Source organism: Schistocerca cancellata, chromosome 5 (assembly GCF_023864275.1).
Source record: "Schistocerca cancellata isolate TAMUIC-IGC-003103 chromosome 5, iqSchCanc2.1, whole genome shotgun sequence".
In the NCBI taxonomy this organism is placed as follows: Eukaryota; Metazoa; Arthropoda; class Insecta; order Orthoptera; family Acrididae; genus Schistocerca; species Schistocerca cancellata.
Window position 1 is genome coordinate 649,383,602 of NC_064630.1, and position 16,949 is coordinate 649,400,550.

The window sequence follows — 16,949 nt, forward strand, 5'->3', positions numbered from 1 at the left end:
GCAACGCCAACATGTTAAATAATGATTTTAGTGCAGCCACAGGATGTCGTGTTACGACTCAAACTGTGCACAGTAGGCAGCATGATGAACAACTTCACTCCCGACGTCCATGGAGAGGTCCATCTTTGCAACAACGACACCATGCAGCGCAGTACAGATGGGTTCAACAACATGCGGAATGGTCCGTTCAAGATTGCATCACGTTCTCTTCAACGATGAATGTCGCATATGCCTTGAACCACACAATCGTCGGAGACGTGCTTGGAGGCAATCCGGTCAGGCTGAACGTCTTACTGTCTAGCGAGTGCAGCGAGGTGGAGGTTCCCCTCTGTTTTGGGGTGGCATAATATGAGGCCGACGTGCGCTGCTGGTGGTCATGGAAGGCGCTGTAAAGGCTGTGCGATACGAGAATTCCATCCTGCGACCGATAGTGCAATCATATCGGCAGCATATTGGCGACGCATTCGTCTTCATGGACGACAATTCGCGTCCCCATCGTGCACATCTTCTGAATGACTTACTTCAGGATAACGACATCGTTCGACTAGAGCGGCCAGCATGTTCTCCAGACATGAACCCTATTGAACATGCCTCTGATAGAAAAGGGCTGTTTACGGGCGACGTGGCCCATCAACCACTTTGAGGGATAAACCGCCGAATCGCCGTTGAGGAGTGGGACGAGCTGGACCAACAGTGCCTTGATGGACTAGTGGATAGTGAGCCACGAGGAATGCAGGAATGCATCAATGCAAGAGGACGTGCTACTGGGTATTGGAGGTACCGGTGTGTACAGCAATTTGGACCACCACCTCTGAAGGTCTCGCTATATGGTGGTACAACAATGTGTGGTTTTCATGAGCAATAAAAAGGGGGGAAATGCTGTTTATGTTGAACTCTATTCTAATTTCCTGTACAGGTTCCGGAACTCTCGGAACCTAGGTGATGCAAAACTTTTTTTTATGTGTGTATTAGGACTATTCTCCTACAAGCCTCTCCAAATATACCGTTTTGTATGTTGTAGTCTTAGTGTGCCTCCATTATTTTTCCCATATATTGGTCCTTCCAGTGAGAAGTTAATTATTCCTGGATCCTCTAGCAAATGTCTTACTAACGTGTCCGTTCCCTGATGATGGTCTCTTCATAAACTTCTTTCTTCACCTGTTCCTATTAGTAAATATTCATTCCGTAGTTTGTCTCTCTTCGACAGCACCTCTGATACGTATACTTACTGGAATTAAGGAAACTGTGGAAATATCTCTTTAGTTTCACACAACCTCTTTATTTAAAAATATATAACCATAAAATTTTCCTTAACAAAATGAACAAATTTTCTAATTCTTTAGACCTTAAACCTTAAATTGAATAAGCTTTTGCAAAAAAATCTGAGTGCTATATTGCAAAGCAGCAAACAATATAACAATGATTACAAGACGGCCGGGTCTGCAGCCCGCCAGTTACTGGATGAAACAGCGGTGTTTACTACCGCACTGGACACAGTCTGTCTTATTCAATGTTCTACTGCAATACATGAAAACTAAATGATCGCCACTGATGACAAGAGTGATTCAGTTACTCAAAACAGATGACGTAACTTTTAATTTGAAAGCTGTATGTCGAAAGGTTCTGGGTTATGATGCGCATCTGTGCTTAAAGGTTAAACAGATTAGGAAACAACATGACAATGCTTACTTCAAAGCAACCAACCTCTTAATTTCAATCGGCAACAAAGGTGCGACTGGATCCCAGTCCGTCCCTTCTGACAGTTTTATTTTGACTAAAGCCCTGGTGACAGTTGGCTGTTAATATTTCCAATGTTAAACTGACAGTTATTAAGACCGCCCTGAACGTCTTAAAACATTACTTGTGAACATTTATTACAAGAGAACTCAGTCGTCGAAACCACAAGATCCAGCTAAAATACACCAATAATTATCCGGCCTTGAAACACAGAAACGAACAGCTTAGTACAACAGGTTGTTCAGATTATAACTAACGACTGAGAAATGCAATTACACTCAAAGAATTGAACCGGTTAACATCTAAATGTAACTACAAGGTCCCTCTTTTTTATAACGGCAACCTGTGCCTTAGTACCATTGTTCCAGCTGTATTTACAACGAGGAGCTGATTTATTAGAATATAAATGATCGGATACGAACCAGAAACGAAAGGAAATATAATAGCGGAACAAATTTTCAAACGACAACTAGTGTCTTAGTATAATACTACTGCCTAAATTTACTACCAAATAGCTGACCGAGTAAAACTCTGAGGGTCGGGTACGAACCAGAAAATAATGAGGAGGGCAGGTAGAGAATGACATAAATCACCACAGGGTTTATAGAATGTTACTCCCCTTTATAAGCAAGCAGCTCCATGGATCTACGGTGCGTCGCAGCGGTTACTGAGTGGTGCCGATGAAAGCCAGGTAGAGGAGTGCAGCCAGGCCAAGAGCCGTCGTCCGACACGAGTGTTGCCGACCAACCGACGGGATGTCGACCTGCTGCTTGTAGTCGACGCTGACCCCGGTGAAGTACTCCAGTATCTTGGCTCCGCGCAGGCCCTCCTTGCCCAGCAAGTGGTTTCGGCCTCTCGGACCTCGTCACTACCTCTTGTCGCGACGCTACCGCTAATCCCCAAACTTCGCGCCTCTCTCTCGGACCAGCGAATCCCGTATATATATATATATATCGGCAAGTAAAGACCTTCTAAGAGCACAACCCATATATACCGACTCTTCCTCATAGATATTGGCAATGGGGCCGCAAGAGGGATAGTCGATACTACACCTGAGCCAGTGGCGCCAGACAGAACAGTCTACTAGCTCAATGGCGCCACGGCTCAACCTCATTTTAAATGCTTCTAGTTTCTCCTTCTCTGCGCTCCCAGTGGTCCGTGTTTCACGTCCATACGATGCTGTGCTCCAGACGTACAAATCTAGAAACTTGTTCCTCAACTCCATGCCAATATATCAGTAGACCTCTTTTGTTGAAGACAGCTTTCTGCAACTGCACCAGTCTGCTTCTACCTTCCTTGCTTACGCCATCTTAAGTATGTCAAGTTCACGCCTCAGGTCAAGATTTCAGTGGGTATCGAGGCTGGACGGGTGAAGCGCTGACGTTGCAACGCAACAGAGGCCGAGCCCAGGAGACTGGTGAGTCTTTCAGTCTTACGTCCGAAGGCGCCAGAGAGACAGAGATTTCTTAAATAACATTTTATTAAAGTGTTTGCTACAATGAATATTATTTTCCCTGCTGTTCAGGAAACAAAAAAATGGTTCAAATGGCTCTGAGCACTATGGGACTTAACTTCTATGGTCATCAGTCCCCTAGAACTTAGAACTACTTAAATCTAACTAACCTAAGGACAGCACACAACACCCAGCCATCACGAGGCAGAGAAAATCCCTGACCCCGCCGGGAATCGAACCCGGGCGTGGGAAGCGAGAACGCTACCGCACGACCACGAGATGCGGGCTGTTCAGGAAACAGGCCGGGCTGTTTGCCCAGATGTCAATGAGAAATGCTGGACACAGCACCCAAACAGCTTGCTTAGTTTTGTGGCAGATCTGTCAGAGAGCGAAGCAGTGAGAGGTCGGCTACGGGACCCCGTGTGTCGGCGTATGGACCCGCCGCGGTGAACTGTAAGGCCTCGGTGGACTCGACTAGGGACTCGAGATTAGACCTGTGCCCATAACATCATCCGGATGGCGTTTGTCGTGAAGCGGGAAGTCCTGGGCTCCTTCGGCACAAACAGCACGTACAACCTGCGAGCCGGCACGCAGGTGCTCTCCCAGCAGGTGGTAGACGGTAGCTTGTAGGAGGTCGGCTAGGCTCGTCACCAGAAGAAGACCCTATACGGCTGTATCTTCTAATAGTCAAGGCTGCGACCAACCGGCAGCGACGGCATGGGGCGACGAAGTCCATCCACAGGCGTCAGGCTGTAGTCTCGTAGTCGAAGTCTTCAGATAGGCTTCAAGCAGCACATCACGGTTCGTCAGCAACCCCCTCACCTAGTGAAACTTTGATTCAGTCGGGGTCGGAATGAACAGACACACTAATGACGAGCTGTCCGGAACAGGGGTATTTCAAGCTAGATCTCGCGTCATTGCAGCAGGTTACGCAGCCAATTGCTGTCATTTAAACACAGGTGTCAGTGATGCTTTCCTCACCGTGATGTCTCAAGTACGAACCGTTTCTCCTGCCTCTCCATTCGACATCAGTATTGGCATGCTTCGGAGTAGCGGGGACTGGATGTTGTATGTTACTGCTCCGCGTTGTAGAGTTCAGGTGCCGTCATACTGCACCGTTTGTGCTCCTTGCTGTGGCTGGTTGTGTAGCAGTGACCTACAGGCGTTGCCCTGCTTTTGCAATAATGGCACTTTCTGCGTGCTAGATTATGGTCTTAGTTGGACTTGGTTCTTCATTTGTGTTGAGCACTAGCTCATCATCATCATCATCATCATCATTTAAGACTGATTATGCCTTTCAGCGTTCAGTCTGGAGCATAGCCCCCCTTATACAGTTCCTCCATGATCTCCTATTCAGGGCTAACATTAGTGCCTCTTCTGATGTTAAACCTATTATTCAAAATCATTCTTAACCGAATCCAGGTACCTTCTCCTCGGTCTGCCCCGACTCCTCCTACCCTCTACTGCTGAATCCATGAGTCTCATGGGTAACCTTGCTTCTCCCATGCGTGTAACATGACCCCACCATCTAAGCCTGTTCGCCCTGACTGCTACATCTATAGAGTTCATTCCCAGTTTTTCTTTGATTTCCTCATTGTGGACACCCTCCTGCCATTGTTCCCATCTACTAGTACCTGCAATCATCCTAGCTACTTTCATATCCGTAACCTCAACCTTGTTGATAAGGTAACCTGAATCCACCCAGCTTTCGCTCCCATACAACAAAGTTGGTCCAAAGATCGAACGGTGCACAGGTAACTTAGTCTTGGTACTGACTTCCTTCTTGCAGAAGACAGTAGATCGTAGCTGAGCGCTCACTGCATTAGCTTTGCTACACCTCGCTTCCAGTTCTTTCACTATGTTGCCATCCTGTGAGAATATGCATCCTAAGTACTTGAAACCGTCCACCTGTGCTTTGTTCCTCCTATTTGGCACTCAATCCGTTTATATTTCTTTCCCACTGACATTACTTTCGTCTTGGAGCTGCTAATCTTCATGCCATAGTCCTCACATTTCTGATCTAGCTCTGAAATATTACTTTGCAAACTTTCAATCGAATCTGCCATCACAACTAAGTCATCCGCATATGCAAGACTGCTTATTTTGTGTTCACATATCTTAATCTCACCCAGCCAGTCTATTGTTTTCAACATATGATCCATAAATAATATGAACAACAGTGGAGACAGGTTGCAGCCTTGTCTTACCCCTGAAACTACTCTGAACCATGAACTCAATTTACCGTCAACTCTAACTGCTGCCTGACTATCCATGTAAAGACCTTTAATTGCTTGCAAAAGTTTGCCTCCTATTCCATAATATCCGAGCACTAGCTTCGAAAATTTATTAGTGCACCCAGAAATAGGATTGCTCTGCAACAGACAGGATATTCTTGCACTTCTCGTTACTTTTCTGACGTTAAACAATTCTTTATTCTCCTATCTACTACTCTCCATCACCTTCGCCCATGCTCTGTTTATTCTAAGTCATCTTCCGTGCAACAAAGTTTCCTTAGATACGACCAGAAGGTCATGTCCACTGCGAACCTCAACGCTGACATGTGTTCCACTTGAACTTCTATTTCTGCTCCCAAATGTTCTTTTGTTTGGTTTATTGTTTCATCGATGTGCAAATTGAAGAGTGGTGCCGATTAGCAGCAGCTGTGCCTTACAGCTCACTTAATATAAACTTGTCTACCTTAATTTTTCCATTACTAATCTTTGGGTTTTGTGGACGTCGAAGGTTATTATTGTCTGTAATTTAGTGTCATCTAAGCGTCGTGGAGATCTTATTCCATATTACATTGTCAAAGGCTTTCTCTAGGTCAACTGATACTTTTTCAATCTGTCTTACCTTACCAAAGCAATGGTAGAACTGTTTCAAGTAACTTTTGTTCAACATGTTGTTAATTTTTCTTTCTGTTATTTTATTCCGATAAGCAGTTAAACAGTATGACTTGTCAGATTTATCACCCCACAGTTTCGGAACTATACGCCCATTTCTTCTTTGGTTAAATTGTGATAATGTTTTTTTTCTGGGTATACGATGGTAAATCACCTTTTTCATAGGTTTTAATCCAACTCGAGAAGCCTTCTACTTCCTAAATCATATACGGATTTTAATACCTCCAGCGGTATGTCATGCATTCCTGTTGACTTGCCGGCCGATGTGACCGAGCGGTTCTAGGTTCTTCAGTCCGGAATCGCGCGACTGCTACGGTTGCAGGTTCGAATCCTGCCTCGGGCATGGAAGTGTGTGATGTCCTTAGGTTAGTTAGGTTTAAGTAGTTCTAAGTGCTAGGGGACTGATGACCTCAGATGTTAAGTCCCATAGTGCTCAGAGCCATTTGAACCATTTTGAACCTGTTGACTTGTTTGAGCGTAAGTCACTCAGTACCCTGTCAAAGTCAGACCGCATTAGTTGAATACCAACACTGAGGTGACGAAAGCCATGGGATACATCCCAATATCGTGTCTGGCCTCCTTTTGCATGGCGTATTGCAGCAGCTCGGCATGGTATGGGCTCAACAAGTCGATGGAAGTTCCCTATAGAAATTCTGAGCCATGCTGCCTCTATAGCCGTCCGTAACTGCGAAAGTACTGCCAGTGCAGGGTTTTGTGCACGAAATTACCTCTCGATTATGTCGCATAAATGTTCGACGGGATTCATGTTGGACGATCTGCATGGCCAAATCATTCGCTCTAACTGTCCAGAATGTTCTTCAAGCAATCGCGAACAGTTGTTGCCCAGTGACATGGCACATTATCATTCATAAAAACTCCATCGTTGTTTCGGAACATGGCCGCAAGTGGTCTCCAGGTAGCCGAACATAACCATTTCCAGTCAATGATTGTTTCAGTTGGACCAGAGGATCCAGTACATTCCATGTAAACACAACCCACGCCATTATGGAGCTACCAACAGCTCGGACAGTGCCTTATTGACAAAGTGGACCCATGGTTTCGCGGCGTCTGTGCCACACTCGAATCCTACCCGTAGCTCTTACCAACTGAAGTCGGAACTCATCTCACCAGGCCACGATTTTCCTGTCGTGTATGGTCCAACCGATATGGTTACGAGCCCATTAGATGCGCTGCAGGCGATTTCATGCTGTTAGCAAAGGCCCTCGCGTCGGTCATCTGCTGCCGCAGCTCAGTAACGGCAAATTTCGGCGCACTGTCCTAACGGATAAGTACGTCGTTCATCCCACATTGACTTATGCCGTTATTTTGCGCATTGTTTCTTGTCTGTTACCACTGACAACTCACGCAGACGCCGTTGCTCTCGATCGTTTAGTGAAGGCCGTCGGCCACTGCGTTGCCTATGGTGAGCGGTAATGCCTGAAATTTGGTATCATTGGCGTACTCTTGACACTGAGGATCTCAGAATATTGAATTCCCTAACGATTTTCGAAATGGAATGTCTCATGTACCTAGCTCCAACTACCATTCTGCATTCAAAGTCTGTTAGTTCCCGTCGTGCGGCCGCAACCACGTCGGAAACCTTTCGACATGAATCGCTTCAGTGCAAATGATAGCTCCGCCAATGCACTACCGTTTTATAACTTGTGTACGTGATTCTACCACCATCTGTGTACGTGCATCTCGCTATCAAAATGGTCAAATGGCTCTAAGTACTATGCGACTTAACGTCTGAGGTCATCAGTCGCCTAGAACTTAGAACTAATTAAACCGAACTAACCTAAGGACTTCACACACATCCATGCCCGAGGCAGGATTCGAACCTGCGAAAGTAGCGGTCGCTCGGCTCCAGACTGTAGCGCCCAGAACCGCACGGCCACTCCGGCCGGCATCTCGCTATCCCAAGACTTGTTACCTGAGTATATATTTCCTCTACATCAATTTTCTCTTCTTCCATTTTCACACTTGATGATAGTTCCTGTTCATCGCATATGCTGTCGATGTACTCCAGCCATCTGTCTGTTATCATTACGTTTTTCATCTCTTCCTTGTAATGTAAGACTGATAATGTAACAAAAAAGTTTACCTTGGCGAAAAGCAAATGCATAATTGGACATAGTTATGACAAGTTATTGCTGCATCTAAAGCAATAACTCATTGAGATATAACCGAAAGCGAGAAACTCTCTTTGTAGAGTACAACACTATTGGTGACAAAGCAGCTGTCACAATGGCGAAAGTTGGTCAGCTGGGTTTCACGATAGTTCCTTATCTTGACTCAGCCACCAAAGAAATGAAGTATTTTAAATATACGTCTATACTGGGATTAAGAAGCTGAAATTCTCAAGACCATTTACAAATGTGGAATAACAAATGGTTCAAATGGCTCTGAGCGCTATGGGACTTAACTTCTGAGGTCATCAGTCCCCTAGAACTTAGAACTAATTAAACCTAACTAACCTAAGGACACCACACACATCCATGCCCGAGGAAGGATTCGAACCTGCGACGTAGCGGTCGCGCGGTTCCAGACTGTAGCGCCTTTAACCACTCGGCCACCCCGGCGGCGTGGAATAACACACTAATGTAGTGCTGTGGTGAGACATTTGGGATTCGTATCCGAAACAACGACGGCCGTTAGAATTGCATCCTGTTTTAGGTTTTCCTTGGTTCCGTACATATTTATATCAATTACCCTAATGGTTCCACCGAGCGAGGTGGCATAGTGTTTGGCATACTCAACTCGCACTTGGGAAGACGACGGTTGAAATGCGCGTCGGACCATCCTGATTTGGATTTTCTTTAATTTCGCTAAATCGCTCTACGCAGACGTCAGGATGGTTCCTTTGAAATGCCATGGCCGATTTTCTTCTCCATCCTTGACAATCCGAATTTGTGATCCGTGCCTAATGAACTCGATGTCGACGGAACGTTAAACCCCATCTTTCTTCCCAGTGCTTCCTTCGCAAGGGGCAAATCCCATTTCCTTCTACCCGTGCTTGCGTTCCATCCTTGATTTCCTTGTTATCGACAGGGCTTTATATTAATATTGTATATCAACACCTTCACTTTATTAATACACTGTAAGACAAAAGATGCACCATGAAGGAATTACCCAAATGGGAAGGAAATCGGTAAATGTGGTGTAGGAGGTGCGACAATAAAGTAATGAGACTGATTTTCTTTGCAAGATGTGGCAACCCTGCAGGCTTGCGTAGGCATAATATCTCTGACCTTGGTCTATAAGCTGCTTCTAGTCCAAGCGGCACATCGATGCAACTGCTCAGTCGTGAGCTGTGCTATAATAAGTTAACACATGTTTGTGTCTCTCATCATGGAAATGGAACCGCATAATATTGTGCAACGGTATGCCATATCTTTTTTCGGTTAAATTAGGTTAAAACGCGGCGACAACTTATGGTAAGCTTCAGAAGGCTTTTGGAGAGGTGGTTATGTCAAGAGCTCAAGTTTTTCATTGGTATAAAATGTTTAGTGAAGGCAGAACGAATGTTGAAGATGAAGACTGCAGTGGACGACCATCAACCTCTTTGATTCCAAGGGAGTTGTTCATAAAGAGTGGGTGCCTCCTGGACAAACAGTTAATCAATATTACTAAAAAGAAACTTTAGAAAGACTTCGTAAAAGAGTTCTTTGTGTCTGTGTCAACATTACTGATAATTGGATTCTGCATCACGATAATGCGGCTTCCCATGCTGCTCTGTCAGTACAGCAATTTTTAACCTTAAAACAAATTTCAGTACTAGCACTGCCACCTTATTCACCAGATATTGCTTCATGTGACTTTTTTCTATTTCCAAGAGTCAAAACGCTGGTCGAGGGACACCATTTTCAAACAACACGAGATGTCCAAAAAGCTGTCTTGTCTGATATTACAAAAGATGAGTTCCAGAAATGTTACCATCAATGTCAGAGGAGCTGGAAAAAGAGTATGCAATCAGAAGGGAACTACTTTGAAGGAGACAACACTAAACTTGACTAAAACGGTAAGCAACGTTTCTTTCACATCAGTCTCATTACTTCATTGTCACAGCTTGTACATAAACAGAAAAACAAGTAATTACAGTTTCCGAACAATTCGATGATTTATTAAAAAAAAGTGCTTCACTGATTGAGCAGGTCACTATCGCTTTGGCCTACCTCTGGCCTTATGCAGCAGTTATTTATTTATTTATTTATTGTTCCGTGGGACCAAATTAAGGAGAAGTGTCCATGGTCATGGAACGAGTCAATACATGAAATTATAACACGATAGTAGAAACAGATAAAATGAAATATAAAAAACATATTCAGGCGACAAGTCGTAAGTTTAAATAAAGAAAATCAATAATGTAACACTGGAATTTGCTTAATTTTTTAGCTCTTCCAGGAGCTCCTCGACAGAATAGAAGGAGTGAGCCATGAGGAAACTCTTCAATTTTGACTTAAAAGAGTTTGGGCTACTGCTAAAATTTTTGAGTTCTTGTGGTAGCTTATTGAAAATGGATGCAGCAGAATGCTGCACTCCTTTCTGCACAAGAGTCAAGGAAGTGCATTCCACATGCAGATTTGATTTCTGCCTATATAGCTCGAACAGCCCGTTTTTGAGCCAAAAATACCCTTTTTGAATCAGAAGAATTACTCCAAAAAATAATACCATACGACATAAGCAAATGAAAATATGCGAAGTAGACTACTTTTCGTGTTGAACGGTCATTTATTTCAGACACTGTTCTAATGGTAAATAAAGCAGCATTTAGTTTCTGAACAAGATCCTGGACATGGGCTTTCCACAACAGCTTACTATCTATCCGAACGCCTAGGAACTTGAACTCTTCCGTGTCGCTTATAATATGCCCATTCTGTCTGATCAAAATATCGGTTCTTGTTGAATTGTGAGTTGGAAACTGTAAAAACTGAGTCTTACTGTGATTTAGCATCAAATTATTTTCCACAAGCCATGAACTTATTTAATGAACTACATTATTTGATACTGTTTCAATATTACACACAAGATCCTTCACTACCAAGCTGGTGTCATCAGCAAACAGAAATATTTTTGAATCACCTGTAATACTAGAAGGCATATCATTTATATAAATAAGAAACAGCAGTCGCCCCAGCACCGATCCTTGGGGTACGCCCCACTTAACAGTGCCACATTGGGACTGAACATCACTACCACTCTCAATATTGCGGAGAATTACCTTCTGCTTTCTGTTCTTAAAGTAAGAGGCGAACCAATTGTAAGCTACTCCCCTTCCTCCATAATGGTCCAACTTCTGCAGTAATATTTTGTGGTCAACACAGTCAGAAGCCTTCGTTAAATCAAAGAAAACACCTAGCGTTCGCAACCTTTTATTTAATCTGTCCAAAACCTCACAGAGAAAAGAGAATATAACATTTTCAGTTGTAAAACCATTTCTAAAACCAAAGTGAACATTTGTCAGCAAATTATGTGAATTTAAATGCTTCAGTAATATACAACCTTATAGATAACTTTAGCAAACACCGATGGCGTAGAAATTGGTCTAAAATTGTCAACATTATACCTGTCTCCCTTTTTATAAAGTGGCTTCACGACCGAGTACTTTACTCGTTCAGGAAACCGACCACTCCTAAAGGAAAAGTTACATATATGGCTAAGTACTGGGCTAACATACATAGAACAATACTTCAGTATTCTGCTAGATACCCCGTCATATCCATGAGAGATCTTGGTCTTTAGTGATTTGATTATTAACTCAATCTCCCTCTTGTCAGTATCATGGAGGAGCATTTCAGGTAACAGTCTCGGAACACTTTTTTCTAAGAGCGCTATATGATTCCCTGTTGGGGCTAAGTTTCTATTTAGTTCACCTGCTATATTCAGAAAGTGATTATTAAATACTGTACATATATGCGACTTATCAGTAACACGGATATTCCCACTATGCAATGATTCTATATCCTGTCTCTGCACACCAGCCACTTCCTTTACGACTGACCATATGGTTTTAATTTTATCCTGAAACTTAGCTATCCTATCTGCATACCACATACTTGTTGCCTTCCTAATAACATTTCTAAGCACCTTACAATACTGTTTGTAATGGGCTGCTGCATTTAGATTTAGCCTGTTTCTAACGTTTTGATATAATTGCCACTTTGTTCTACAAGATATTCTTATCCCTCTAGTCAGCCAACCAGTCTGCCTGTTTGTGCTAGTACCCTGTTTTGAACGTTCTAACGGAAAGCAACTTTCAAAGAGCACGAGAAAAGTCTTGAGAAAAGCATTTATTTATCATATACTGTATCAGCGCTATAAACATCTTGCCACTCTTGTTCCTTGATAAGGTTTACAAAGGTCTCTACAGCAACTGGATCAGCTTTCCTAAACAGTTGAGAACTATATTTAACATGTGTTGCAGCACAAAAATCTTTTAGAGTTAAAATTTGTGCTTCATGATCTGAAAGACCATTCACCTTTTTGCTAACAGAATGCCCTTCTAGTAATGAGGAATGAACAAAAATGTTATTCGGTTTGGCATTGATTGATTACTGGGTGTCTTCCTGAGGGACTTCGTGCCAAATTCTGTCCAACTGGCGCGTTAGATAGTAAAAATCGCGAAATGGTTGGAAGGCACTGGCCAATATTCACCAAACGTGCTCAGTGGGTGAGAGATTCGGCGACCTTGCTGGTCAAGGTAGGTTTTGGGAAGCACGATGAAAATTACTAAAAACTCTCGCAGCTGTCCAGAGTGGCTCCAGACATGTATTTGGCCTAGAATCTAATTGACTGAAGTACAGTTCTACAGTTCTCTTGAATTATAAGTTCCGCTTCCAACTGAGTCCCGACGATCAGCGAAAACGTGTCTCGAGACGCTCCTGGCAGCGGTGGGATACCAATCTGACGGTCGTCCGCCATACAGCCCGACAATGGGGAGTGGTAGTCTGGGGTGCCATTCCATTCCATAACAGACCAACCCCAATGGTTGTCATGAGCGACACCTTTACAGCACAGCGCGCTTACATGTCGGCGAGAGTTTGTACTGATCGTCTTCGTGCTTGCCAAACCCTATCTTGGCCAGCAAGGTCCCTGGATCCGTCCCCAATTGAGAGCGTTTGGAGCATTGTGGGTAGAGCCTTTCAACACCGCCACCCGATAACGTATCACCCCCCGTTCTTCACTGTTGGTACTAGAGATTTGTTGTTGTTTTGGTCTTCAATCCTGAGACTGGTTTGATGCAGCTCTCCATGCTTCTCTATCCTGTGCAAGCTGCTTCATCTCCCAGTACGTACTGCAGCCTACATCCTTCTGAATCTGCTTAGTGTATTCATCTCTTGGTCTCCCCCTACGATTTTTACCCTCCACACTGTCCTCCAATACTAAATTGGTGATCCCTTGATGCCGCAGAACATGTCCTACCAACCGATCCCTTCTTCTGTTCAAGTTGTGCTACAAACTCCTCTTCTCCCCAATTCTATTCAATACCTCCTCATTAGTTATGGGATCTACCCATTTAATCTTAAGCATTTTTCTGTAGCACCACATTTCGAAAGCTTCTATTATCTTCTTGTCCAAGCCATTTATCGTCCATGTTTCACCTACATACATGGCTACACTCCATACAAATGGTTTCAGAAACGACTTCCTGACACTTAAATCTATACTCGATGTTAACAAATTCCTCTTCTTCAGAAACGCTTTCCTTGCCATTGCCAGTCTACATTTTATATCCTCTCTACTTCGACCATCATCAGTTATTTTGCTCCCCAAATAGCAACACTCCTTTACTACTTTAAGTGTCTCATTGCCTAGTCTAACTCCCTCAGAATCACGCGAGTTAACTCGACTACATTCCATTATCATCGTTTTGCTTTTGTTGATGTTCATCTTATATCCTCCTTTCAAGACACTGTCCATTCCGTTCAGCTGCTCTTCCAAGTCCTTTGCTGTCTCTGACAGAATTACAATGTCATCGGCAAACCTCAAAGTTTTTATTTCTTCTCCATGGATTTTAATACCTACTCCGAATTTTTCTTTTGTTTCCTTTACTGCTTGCTCAATATACAGATTGAATAACATCGGGGAGAGGCTACAACCCTGTCTCACTCCCTTCCCGACCACTGCTTCTCTTTCATGTCCCTCGGCTTTTATAAATGCCATCGGGTTTCTGTACAAATTGTAAATAGCCTTTTGCTCCCTGTATTTTACCCATGCCACCTTCAGAATTTGAAAGAGAGTATTCCAGCAAACATTGTCAAAAGATTTCTCTAAGCCTACAAATGCTAGAAACGTAGGTTTGCCTTTTCGTAATCTAGCTTCTAAGATAAGTCGTAGGGTCTGTATTGCCTCACGTGTGCCATCATTTCTACGGAATCCAAACTGATCTTCCCCGAGGTCGGCTTCTACCAGTTTTTCCCTTCGACTGTAAAGAATTCGCGTTAGTACTTTGCAGTCGTGACTTATTAAACTGATAGTTCGTTAATTTTCAAATCTGTCAACACCCACTTTCTTTGGGATTGGAATTATTATATTTTTCTTGAAGTCTGAGGGTATTCGCCTGCCCCATACATTTTGCTCACCAGATGGTAGAATTTTGTCAGGGTTTTATTCCAAAGGCTGTCAGTAGTTCTAATGGAATGTTGTCTACGCCCGGGGACTTGTTTCGACTTAGATCGTTCAGTGCTCTGTCAGACTCTGCACGCAGTATCGTATCTCCCATTTCATCTTCATCTACATCCTCTTCCATTTCAATAATATTGTCCTCAAGTACATCGCCCTTGTATAGACCCTCTATATACTCCTTCCAACTTTCTGCTTTCCCTTCTTTGCTTAGAACTGGGTTTCCATCTGAGCTCTTGATATCCAGGTACTAGAGATAATGGCTGGTACTAGAGATAATGGCAGATAAAACCAAATCCTTCCATCGGATTGCCACAGGGTACAGCGTGATCCATTTCTCATTTTTGAGTACGAAATGTGTTGCTTATGAGAAGCTACTTGACCATTCGTAGTGCTAGCTGGAATGCTGAAAGCACTTTGGAACTAACGAGTGACGCCTTCCGATGAGCGATGCGATTTTTTAAAACCACTCACCCCAATGAACAACGATCTCTGTCCGTCAGTACATGATGTCTGCTTGATCTTGGTTTAGCTGTGGTTGTTCCTTCGCGTTTCCACTTCACACTCACATCATGAACGTCCGACTTGGGCAGCTTTAGAATGGTTGAACTGTGCCTGATGGTTTTCTTAGGTGACATCCAATTACTCGTTCACGTTCGAAACCACTGAGACCACATGACAGTCTCCTGCCCACAGAATAGTTCCTGCTGTCATTTATACTGGCGGAAGAAAGATTGGGGTTTAACGTTCTGTCGACAGCGCGGTGTTAGAGAAGGAGAACAAGCTCGGATTAGGAAACTATGGGGAAGGAAATCAGCCCCGCACTTTTCAAAGGAGCCTCTAGCAATTTGCCGGGAGCAATTTAGGAAAATCACGGAAAATCTAAATGAGGATGGTCGGAGGAGGATGTGTGAACCGAATGCGAGTCCAGGTGCTCGTCTTTCTTTTTTTTTTCTGGCTGGTCTGCCTCTCATGGCACCTAGTGATCAGTTCCATAGGTCAATTGCTTAGGGCTGTCGGGAGACTTTGGATCAGGTGTATGGTAACAGACTTATTGGCAACAGCGACGGGTAACGGGTACTGACCTTCCCACGGAGGACAGAGCGGCATGAAATGCGCGGCCTCCTTGAGTGTGAGCAGGGCGATGTCGTAGTCGTTCCCTGCCGTAGTGTAGCGCTCGTGAACGTCCGCGCGGGCCACGTCGTAGATCTTCCTCGTGTTCTGGTTGACGCACTGGTTCGACATGCCCAGCGCGACCTTATACTTCTTGTCGTTGGGAACACCTTCCAGTCTGCAACGAGAGATTTTAGCCCAAACACTGAGTTAATGGATCTACAAAGAACACCCGATGTAGTTGAGTACCTTTTGTTGGGACATGAGGATATAATAACATAATTCCTTATCAAGCCGCATTGAGTTGTGTAAATAGCTAAACGTGACGTCATAATAATACCGTAAGCAGGAGTTAGACCCTCTGCAGGTAACTTTAGCCCACTGGCAGGAAAAGGGTTTAAATTTTTTCTCGCTAAAATTACATAAGCAGCATTGCGTACACAAGGCAGTATGCATTTACAATGTGTCAATAATGAATAGAAGGCTGTGAGTTCAATGAAATAATATCGTGTTGACAACAATGGACTCAGTGTTGATCATGAATATTTTCACAGCTATCACATCCCAATAATTTCTACCTGTATATTTTACATCAGTTAAGCTAAAAATACAGCGAGTGTAGTCTTGCAACCTGTCAGTATTAGGAAAGGGAGAGAAACTAACATTTGTGTGAACTTCAGTTTAGGCAAAACATTTAACACATGTGTATAATGGTGAACATTTTTGCAAAATATTGTATTACTTTAGCCCGGGTGAAAGTAATCCTAATAAGAAAATGTGGTGACAATGGTGATTCTGAAAGTTTCTCTGATGTGTAACATGATGTCCAGAACGACAAAATATTGAAAGATAAATTACTGACTGGGTAATAGGACACAGTTTTATATGATAAGGAAGAATATTCCGGAATTCGACTTTGGTGATTGATGAGGGAGAAAAAGAAAACTGGAGAGTTGCATGGGAAAGAAATAAGTCCTCTTGCAAACGGTCAGAAGAAAAAGGTAACCTACCTCATACTTGGTACGATTTCATAAGAATTATCAGTCCATTACGACTAACAAAACATGGCTACTTTCAAGTGCTGGAGCTTCAGTAATTTGCGTAATGAGGCTCATATACGC

At 43.5% G+C, this 16,949-nt stretch overlaps 1 protein-coding gene across 1 annotated transcript in view; it reads right to left on the bottom strand.

Annotated features, from left to right (window-relative positions):
• LOC126187695 (coagulation factor XI-like) overlaps positions 1 to 16,949 on the bottom strand; it is a 162,082-nt gene that overhangs the window by 73,320 nt on the left and 71,813 nt on the right. Inside the window, exon 3 of the mRNA XM_049928937.1 lies at positions 15,801 to 16,006. Coding sequence (XP_049784894.1) covers positions 15,801 to 16,006 — 206 coding nt within the window. The remainder of the gene's footprint in view (positions 1 to 15,800; positions 16,007 to 16,949) is intronic.